This window comes from Gossypium hirsutum, chromosome A05, assembly GCF_007990345.1.
Source record: "Gossypium hirsutum isolate 1008001.06 chromosome A05, Gossypium_hirsutum_v2.1, whole genome shotgun sequence".
Lineage (NCBI taxonomy): Eukaryota > Viridiplantae > Streptophyta > Magnoliopsida > Malvales > Malvaceae > Gossypium > Gossypium hirsutum.
Window position 1 is genome coordinate 27,215,471 of NC_053428.1, and position 10,585 is coordinate 27,226,055.

At 35.2% G+C, this 10,585-nt stretch overlaps 1 protein-coding gene across 2 annotated transcripts; it reads left to right on the plus strand.

Annotated features, from left to right (window-relative positions):
* Positions 1-443: 443 nt before the first annotated feature.
* Positions 444-10,330, plus strand: LOC107959553 (putative 1-phosphatidylinositol-3-phosphate 5-kinase FAB1D). Of its 2 annotated transcripts, none has more exons than XM_041112100.1 (13): positions 444-706; positions 2,047-2,321; positions 2,409-2,445; positions 2,567-3,277; positions 3,710-3,854; positions 3,939-4,298; positions 5,494-6,351; positions 6,668-6,996; positions 7,213-7,339; positions 7,453-7,608; positions 7,699-9,186; positions 9,268-9,534; positions 9,756-10,330. In XM_041112100.1, exons 2-13 carry the CDS (start codon positions 2,081-2,083, stop codon positions 10,086-10,088), a joined length of 5,052 nt encoding a protein of 1,683 aa, XP_040968034.1. In that variant the 5' UTR covers positions 444-706; positions 2,047-2,080; the 3' UTR covers positions 10,089-10,330. The 2 variants fall into 2 exon arrangements, with proteins under 2 accessions (XP_040968034.1, XP_040968035.1); XM_041112101.1 differs by having other exon boundaries at positions 507-706; positions 2,081-2,321.
* Positions 10,331-10,585: the final 255 nt, after the last annotated feature.

Genomic DNA, 10,585 nt, shown 5'->3' on the forward strand with positions numbered 1-10,585 from the left:
AATTTTTTTGGATTTCCTCAAATTCTTTTATTTGATTATTTAAAATATCGTTATCATATCAATTGAGTTTTCTGTCAATCTAATGTTGGTTTAAACATCAACTGCTAGCTCCAATTTAATATAGAATATACTTAAAACATGTAAACAAACATGTATATTTATGGTATGGACAATTTGAATATGTTATGCTAAATTATTATTTTAATGCTTTAGATCTGTATAGATGTGTTTAAAGTTTTTGATACTTCACCAAACCCAAGTTGACATTTATTGCCAGCTTGATGGCTAGAGTCACAAAAATGATCTGATTTGGATACTTTCAGGATTTAATTAAAATGTTTTGAAATTTGAAAAAGTAATTTATAATCTAGAACATAATATGAGGACGTATCATGAAATGAATCCCAGAAAAGAAAACATTTGGACTGTGAATTAGGAAACACAGGGTGGAGCCCACTCATAAGTACCTTTCTTCAAATTCATTTCCCCTCTTTTAATTTCATTCTTTCTCAATCCTTCTCTTTTTCGAGGACTCATTTTTATCGTATTCTTTGCTTTTTATTTTTTATTTTCTGAAGAAAAAAATCCTTGCTTTCTGGGTAGAGAAAAGAAAAGCAAAAAAACCCAATAAACAAGTTTACATTATGATTGGGATTGGATTAGTGGTCATCATACCCAAATCTTTGTTCTTTGGATTGCTTTAGCAGTAAGTATTAATATTTCTGATTCTTCGTTTCCATATTTGTTGCCTTAATTTTGGGTTCATTGAATTGTTTTTTTTAGTTTGACTTAATTAATTTTCCTTTTTATATTGTTTAATTTGGAGCTTGAATAAATGATAACTTTTGATTGATTTTTGTTTTGGATAAATTTGAAACTGTTGTCATTTTGGAAATTCAGAAGGTTGATGCTTTGGTGATTTTATCCATTTTGCACAGATCATCTGACTTTGAAAATCAAATTCTTCTTTTTTGTTTTTTGCTAAAGATTGCAAATCAGCCTTGGATGTTGGTTTCATCGTTTTCCTTTTGTTCTGGTATATGCTTATTATTATTGCCCATTTTTTTTATCCTTCTTGAAATTGCAGTATGTTGTCACTGTTTCCAATGAACTATGTTTGATCTGATACTATGTTCTCTGTTTAGTCTATTTTGTTTCACTGTATTTGATTGTTTTTGAAACACCTATAATTTTCAGGCTTTGGACTCTGGTTTTCTTTTTGACATGAAAAAATGTTTTTTTTTTGTCTGATTGTAAACATGGATTTAGTTCATGGTCATTATAATTCTTTGATATTTTATTAAGTTGTATTTTCTCTGGAATTTCTGGGAATTTATCCCAGTTTTTTATGTTCCTTTACTTTTGAAACGCATGTAGAATTGCAGGTTTATTTGTGAACACAGATAGAAGAATTACTGCAGTTTTTAGTTTATTTCCAGGAAGCATGGATATGCTTAATACAATACAGATACAAGACCGCATGAGCTTTTGCAAAATTAGGACACCCAAACTTGGACAGTCCCATAAGTTTATGTACTGCTAGTTAACTTGAAATTTTAGTTTATGTTTTGCTAGTTCTAAGGCGTGTTGCATGATCAATAACGGATTTGGTATATAAAAATTGCAAATATTTGGTATCCACGTTTATCTGCTGATGAATTTTGTGATACTGTATCCTGCTGCTTTTCGAGAAATATTTTGTACATGTATATGAAACTGGATTGATATGAGCTTTCTTTGAATGCTAGGGTAGGAAAAAAAATCATATGCAAAACACGGAAGAAATTGGTTAGTTTAGTTCATATAGAACTTGGTACTTTTCCTTTTCTTTTATGCTATGGTTCTGAATAGAAATAACTTAATTAAAAAATTTCTCTTAGATAATTTTCAGCCTTTGCAAGTAAATCAAATATTATGAGTGCCTTACAGAAGTGTTTGGTTTGCACAATATGATGTCCTTGATGTCTAAATGGAGTTTACTGGAGTGATTTAGAAAAAAATAAATTATTTTGCACAAGGGTCTTATCTCCCATTTTTATCCAATAGGTGATTGAATTGGTTGGAGTTCTCATTTCATCAGATGTATAGCATGTGTCATTACTGTGGTGCTGAAATTACAAAGATCAGTGAAGACAAAAGGAAACTGGAGAATGGTAATGCTTTAATCTCTTGTAGTGGAGACCCAATTCAGTCATGTAAATTATGTTGGGAGAGGCAAGGAAGAGAATTTGTAAAACGATATGGTATTACTCCATATTCAACACCAATGATCAGTCCAACTTCTTCATTGTCTAGCAGTGATCGTTCATATTCCAGCTGCAGTAAGTATCTATCTAGTTTTTATTTGTTAATTTATTTCCATCTCAATTTGAGCTAACTATTTTATATTTTGTATTCTGTTCCATCAGGTGATTTTTCTATTGATGTAATAAACTCATACGATCGGTAGGTGCCCTTCTTTTCATTGTGGTGCTGTTATACTACTAGTTGTTATTAACTGGAATCTTGTAATTCTATATATGTTTGACCGTGAATATGAACATTACTTATATTTGATATTTCTCAGGGTTGAGGGTGACCAAGAGTTTGGTTCAAAAAATAGTCATGGGGAGCTCAATTGTCTGCCAAATGGGCGAAACCCGTGCTCAGAAGGCCTTGGGAAGAGACTTGATAGCTCAAATCTGATGTCTGAAAGCGACTTGAGAGATAAGAAAGATAGCAATGATATGGACATAGTTAGAGATGGTGAGATAACACAAACTAGTAATGAACAACAAGCAAAAGAAAATGTTGTCGAAAATTCTGCTAGAGCCTTTGTCAAAGAGAGTGGAGTTTCTCAAGTTATTAGTGGTGAAAGAGATAATCAAATTTGGGAACCTCCAGAACCTGAAGATCCAGAGGACGACTTGGAGAATTCTCTGGCTTATGATGACGATGATGACGAAGATGATGAATGTGGAGATGGCACAAAATGGGGAAAACCAAGTTCCTTGAGTCATACGGATGTGAGCAATGGACGCTACAGGTTTAAAGAGGAAAAAGAAAGGGCAATTAAAGAGGTGATAGATGGGAAGTTCAAAGCCATTGTCAGTCAACTTCTTAAATCTGTGGGTGTTGCCTGTTCTGTGAGTGACAGTGATAGTTGGGTGGATATAGTTACTTCTTTATCTTTGGAAGCTGCACTTTTCTTGAAGCCTGATGCTATTGATGGCAATGCAATGGGTCCCGATGGATATGTGAAAGTGAAATGCATTGCAACCGGTTCTCGCAGTCAAAGGTGATATGATTTCAATATACTGTTTGAAGTTATATTGCTCTTAGTTGTGGATATTTATTTTATAATTAATTTAGATTTCTCATTGAAGAAACAGATGGGTGTTTTTTTTTTAAAGATTGATGGGTGATGGTAATGTGCTTTTCTGAAGTATCTTCTTCAGATAGTTCTTATAAACATCTATTATCTATGTAAAATTTATTTCATTAAGAGAGTATTGGTTACTTCTCCTTCAACTGGTAGCATGCGAAAAGCCATTCTCTTTTTTTAAATTTTAAAGTTCTTTTTTTAGTTGCATGCATGTATGAGCATGCGTGGAAATCAACATCTCTCGTGCTTTATTTGAAACACCTCTTTATAATAGAAAATTAATGCTATTTGTGTTATAGGATTTTTGTCTCTTGAACTATTATAAATTAACCTATTTTTTTGCAGCCAATTAATCAAAGGCTTGGTCTTCAAAAAGCGTGCTGCTCATAAGCACATGCAAACTAAGTTCAGGAATCCAAGGCTGTTATTAATTCAGGGAGCCCTTGGTCAATCTTCTAGTGGGTTGTCTTCATTAGATTCACTAGATGAGGTACCATGGCAAAAGTAAACTCTATTTCTTTGCAATGCAGTAAATTTTCTACTCCATGTTCTGATCATTGACCCTTGAAAACAGGAAAAAGGTCATATGAAATCTCTAAGCGAGATGATAGATAAGTGTCATCCAAATGTGATATTGGTGGAAAAAACTGTTTCACGTGATGTTCAAGAGAGTGTTCTTGCCAAAGGAATCACACTGGTGTTTGACATGAAGCAACATCGTCTCAAGAGAGTTGCGTGCTGCACTGGCTCATCAATCATACCGTCCGATCATTTGATTGGTCAAAAGCTAAAGCAGAATGACTCCTATAAGCAGTGCGACTCCTTCCATATAGAAAAGTTTGTTGAAGAACATGCTTGCTCTGGTGAAGGGGGAAAACGACCAAGTAAAACATTGATGTTTCTTGAGGGCTGTCCCAAACATCTTTGTTGCACTGTAAGTTGACGACTTATTCTTTTTTTTTTCTTTCTTTTCTAATTGTTTTCCCCTGTATGCTCCGGCATGTTTTTGCATACATGCTAACACACAATCACTTGGATGTGGGAAACAAGACAGTTAGATGTTGGATGTGAGCACTGGTAGTATGGTCTGAGAAATTGATATATGGAAAACAAGATATATACGAACACAGTTCTAATAAAAAGAATCATTCCTTTGATAGCTTATTTTGTATTTCTTTTCGTTGCAAAACTTCTCAATGGGAAGGCTTTAAACGTTCTTTTACATTATTTTTACCAGTTGTCCTGATATTAATGAGTAGGACTAGGCCTACTCCAAACCTCATTATCCAAAGCTATTAAGATATTCGACTATAATACATATTAAGTACTTACATCGTTATCTCCTAGGCTATTACATATTGCTAATTAATTTTTTGTTGTAAGTTTGAAATGCAATAATATCTTAAAGCTTGGGCCTCCTATGTTGAACTGTTAAGAAAATGCAGCTTGTTGTATCTTTGCTCCTTTCCCTACAAAGATTACTCAATTGTAGTCTCCTAAGAATTTTTTCTTTGAAATATTTCAACCTATTGTAAATTATCTTAAGATTTTTTATATGCAAATATTCTGCAAATTGAATTTTAAAAAGTTACTAAAAGTATCGGTCTTTTTGATATTGAGATTTTCTTTCTAATCTTCCATAAAATTTAAGAAAGTTCTCAGCTAAACTCTTTTAAAAGATTTTCTCTATTGTAGTAGTCTCCTAAGAATTTCTTTATTGGAAAAAGTTTAAACTTATATTTTCATTAGTTATGTCGAAACCCAATTTTATCCGAGTATGTTGATTTTGTTAAAATGTATATATTAGTTAAATTGGTTTTCTCCTAAGCATTTAAAAGTCAAATACATTTTCTCTATTGTAGTATCCCCTAAAAATGTACACTTTACCAATTTGTAGTTTTTTTACTTTTGAAGCTTAAGGGTCTTCCACTTGGTTTCTTTGCATCATCGATTTTTATCATCTTGTTTCTCAAAAAGTACTTGTGGTTGATGTCTGGTCTTAAGATGTTTGAACTGATGCTATCTACTGGATAACAGGCTTTCCTCTTCCTTTGTTTTTTTTTCCTGGTAAGATATCAACGGCATTTTCCTGTCTGTGAACTTGTTAACTTGATATCATAATTTTGCAGATTTTGCTGAAAGGAAGCCATTCTGAAGAACTGAAAAAGATTAAGTGTGTCTTGCAATATGCTGTTGTCATGGCATATCATTTAATCCTTGAAACTTCTTTCCTTATTGATCAAAAGGCAATGTTCTCTACGATTCCTCTAACTGGGATAGCAGATGTGTTGCCAGCTGATCGTGAATCCCATGCCTTAGAAATTTGCAACATGAATGCTACTTGTCTTGATGAGTCTACTGCTGAAACTGGTTCACATGAAATTGACATTCCCATTTCCAGTGGATTCCATGAAGAAGGTTACCATGTAAATGATGATCAAATTGTGAAGTCAGGATTAGGCAATAGTTCTGCTTTATCTTTGGAGCCATATAATCCAGCCATTTTGTCTGGGTTGTCATCCATTTCTGCCTCTCTGAAGAAAGTAATCGGAAGCAATTTTCCTCTTGCATCCACTGCTCCTTATCGGTCATTGTCTACATATTTTGGGTTAAATGGGGTGGAATCTAAGCTCACAGAAGCAACTCCTGCAATGAAAAGTTTTGAGGGCTCAGAGCAACTTGATGTGGAATCTAAATCTGGTCCTGATCAAGAGAAATCCCTTGATGATGGACAACCTCAATCTTTTCCAGCTTCCTCTGAAGCACTACTTAACTTGAATGCTGGTGGTGATAATAATGAAGAGAAAATGCAAAATAAGGAGAGCATCAACACAATGTTGGATTCACAGAGTATTTTGGTTCTTATGTCTAGCCGAAATGCCTTAAAGGGGACTATATGTGAGCAAAGCCATTTTAGCCATATAGTTTTCTACAGGAATTTTGATGTTCCTCTTGGGAAGTTCCTTCGAGATAATTTACTCAATCAGGTCTCTGGGTTCTTCTTTTAAGAATTAAAAAAGAAGGAATCTTTTCTGCAGTTTTATCAGTATGTGATTCTTATGAGTCAAGTTTGATTTTATTGAAAGTGAGTCAAGTTTTATTAGGTTGCCCACTGCTCTAAAGTGTTGAAGATATGTTTCGACTACTTATTTGGTTATTTAGTTTCTTGTTAATCTTTTAAAAAACTTAGCTAACGCTTAACTCTATAATGCTGTAGACTGCTTTTGAAAACATAACTTTTCTCAATCCTTGGTACTGTTGAGTTTTCCAGTTTCCGCTGATAGAAACTTTTGCTTTTTGCAGAGAAGCCAATGTTCTATATGCGGTGAACTCCCAGAAGCTCACTTCTACTATTATGCACATCATAATAAGCAGCTAACAATACAAGTTAAACGGCTTCCTAAGCATTTACCTGGGGAAGCTGAGGGAAAACTCTGGATGTGGAGTCGCTGTGGCAAGTGTCAATCTGAGAATGGAATGTCAAAATCTACGAAAAGAGTGCTAATTTCAACTGCTGCACGTTTTCTCTCATTTGGAAAGTTCTTGGAGCTCAGCTTTTCTGAACACAACACATCCTGTGGATTATCCAGCTGTGGCCATTCTCCACACAAGGATTTTCTATATTTCTTTGGGTATGGATAACTCTTTCCGTTTTTATTTAACAACGAACTACTTTCAAATGTATTATTGAGCAGGAAATTTTGTCCTTTATGTTTAAGACTTGGGCACTTTATGTTTTGTAGTAATAGCTTGTGAGTATATTTATTGGCTAGGGGTTGGGGAGGTTTATGTTTTCTTATGCTAAGAGGCTTGTTTCCCTTATTTATTGTAATTTAATGTAACTGCAGGTTAGGCCCTATGGTTGCAATGTTTAGTTTTTCTTCAGTTACCACTTATACTGTGTCCATGCCTCCACAACAGCTGGAGTTTAGCATGTCAATCAGACCAGATTGGCTGAAGGAAGAACCCGAGAATGTATGTGGATATTCTGTTCTCACTGTGCTTTGATTTATGACCTAATGTTTATTATCTGGTAAACTATAAACACAAGCATGTTAATATGTTTGAATTGGTGGTATTTTCTTCAGGTTTACACAAAAGGAATGGTAATGTTCAGAGAGGTTGCAACCTTTTTGGTTCAGATAAGGTCTCAGTTTGCGGGTTCAACCTTAAACCTTAAAGATTCCTTAAAAGTATTCTCTGATGTTGAAGAGATGCTGGAACTGGAAACTTCTGAATTTGAGGTTGGTTTCTCTTCGTCTTTCTGTTAAGTTGTTGGGTGCTGTTGCTTTTACTTTTTTTTTTTCATATGTTCCATTGGGAAAAAATTGCAGCTAAACATTCAGAATGCTGTTGCAAATAATGGGAATGCAAACGTGGGTTCTCAAAAACTCCTCAGCTTGAACAGACTAAGGTGGGACCTTCTTTTGGAAGCATGCATTTGGGATCGACGCCTGCATTCTCTACTGTTGCCTGATCCGACAGTAGTAGTTGCTGGTGCCAACAACAAAGCAGTGGTGGAGCAGCTGAAGTTGCATACTGATAGTGCTGATGGAGAGGACAGTGGTAGAGAAAGTAAACCTATAGATGGTGATAAAGGTTCTGAAAATACTGGAAATATGAAAGCTTATTCAGGTTCTTTGGTTGGAGGTAATGAATTTCCTGGTGATGAATTATCTTCAAATATTCCTGTTAAAAAATCTGAAGGATGTGACAGCATTCAAGGGAGTGTTACTGAGGTTGAAAACATTGAAAAGCCAAAAGTAGATGCTGTTACGAAATCATCCAAACCAGAGTCCGTTGTGGGACATGATATTTCTGTTTGTTCCCATTTTGGTGATGAGAACTATCAAGCAGAGGATGCACCTATATCAGGTCCTTTACAAGTGGATAGAACAATCCCAATTTCCACTGATCTTGATGACAATGATTCTATGATTGATTCAAATGAATCAAAGATTGATGGATCTCCGCATTCCTTACTATCCAGTTTAGAAAATGTAAATGGATGGTTCTGGATGCCTTTTTCTGAAATCAGACAGATATACATGAAGGACCTTCAAAGAGGAAATGTCCCCAAGTTTGAATCCATCAGTGGTTATACTCCATCACAAATACCCACAGGCTGTCAATTAATCAGGGAGGAAGCATCAAGGCTACGCATACCTCTAGGAACTAATGACTATATTGTGTCAGATTATGAAGGTGAACTCTCGAGTATAATTGCTTGTGCATTGGCATTGCTGAAAGATCTGCCTGCTGGAACTGAAGTGTCCAATGAGGATGGGAGGAGAGATAGACTAGTTGAAAGTTTACGAAGCCTAAGTCGTGTTCCTACTTTAACGTCCCTGCATTGGTCGTCCAGTGGTTCCTCTGATTCAGAGTCTGTCTCTAGTCTGAGTATTTCTTCAGAAGAGTCGCGCTTCTCCAGTTTTGATGGGTTAAGCTTGTTGGATTCTCTAGTTCCTCCTGATGCGCATAACATAGAGGTTTCTCTAGGGGTTTCAAAATCACTTGGGAAGGGTAAATACTCGGTATTTTGTTTATATGCTAACCAGTTCCGTGATCTTCGAGAGCGGTGCTGCCCTTCAGAGCTTGATTATATTGCTTCCCTTAGCCGATGCAGAAATTGGGATGCCAAAGGAGGGAAGAGCAAGTCCTTTTTTGCTAAAACACTTGATGATAGGTTTATTATAAAAGAAATCAAGAAGACAGAATATGAATCATTTGAGAAGTTTGCTTTACATTATTTCAAGTACATGAACCAATCATTTGAGTCTGGAAGCCAAACTTGCCTTGCTAAAGTTCTTGGGATTTATCAGGTTTGCTTTCCTTTTCATTTTAAAAAATATGCGATTGCTTTATTCTTTGCTCTTTTTTTTGAACATTTAAACATTTTGCAGGTAATAGTAAGACAGCCTAAAACAGGGAAAGAGACAAAACATGATCTTATGGTGATGGAGAATCTTACCTTCGGTAGAAATATTACTCGCCAGTATGATCTTAAAGGGGCCTTGCATGCTCGATTCAATTCAGCTGCTGAGGGTTCTGGAGATGTTCTTTTGGATCAGAACTTTGTCAATGACATGAATTCCTCTCCATTATATGTTAGTAATCAAGCCAAGCGTCTCTTGCAACGGGCTGTATGGAATGACACAACTTTCCTCAATGTGAGTTTTAATTTCTTTCTACTGGACTTTTCCTTGCTCGGACTAGATGCATTCTTTCTTTTCTTGAATAAATTTTGCCCTTATAGTATTCAGCACTCCCCATCAACCCCAACATCCCAAACCCCTCCCTCAATCCCATATATCATCTATATATTTCCTTTGTATGTTATATTCCTCAAATTTGGAATGAGGTGTTGACTGAGTTGTGTTCTCTTTTGCAGTCAATCAATGTAATGGATTATTCTTTACTTGTTGGGGTGGATATGGAGCGGCGGGAGCTTGTATGTGGGATCATTGATTATCTCAGGCAGTATACTTGGGACAAACAACTTGAGACATGGGTTAAGTCTTCATTGGTTGTTCCTAAGAATTTGTTGCCAACTGTGATTTCTCCCAAGGAATATAAGAAAAGATTCAGAAAGTTCATGTCAACGTACTTTTTGAGTGTCCCTGATCACTGGTGTTCACAGGGATCCTCTGACCCTTGCCAACTATGTGGCACTCCAAATGATGCCTCGTCTCAACCCGAGTCCCTAAATGGTATTTCTGCCTAGTTCTTGTATTCCTTGTTTCCCATTTATTCTTTGAATCAGCCCTCATTTTTTATAGCCAGTTGAAAAATGCTGTGTGTATATATATACCCAACCCCATTATAATGCAATTTTTAGCAAATTTGTGGGGATAGTTTCAACTAGCATTCGTCTTATGTTCATAATTTTGTATGGTCGAGTGAGAATGTAAAGACCCGATGTTATTGGAAGATTGGTAATGTAAAATCAATTTAAAGTTTCAGCTACCAATTTGTATTCTTGGTGCCTTTTCCTGTAGTTGTATTTATGTGTTTTTTTCCTTCTGAATTTCTGCTATCAGCCTTTGGAATTACTGCTGCTGCATACAGTTGCTACACTTTTATTTTAATTTTTGTGTAATTTATAATGATCCAGGTTTATTTATGTAAGTAATTGAATTAATGGATAAAATTTAATTTCTATTATGACTTAATTAAAAAAAGTACTCTTAATCTATATTGTTTTCCCAAATAATTACCTAA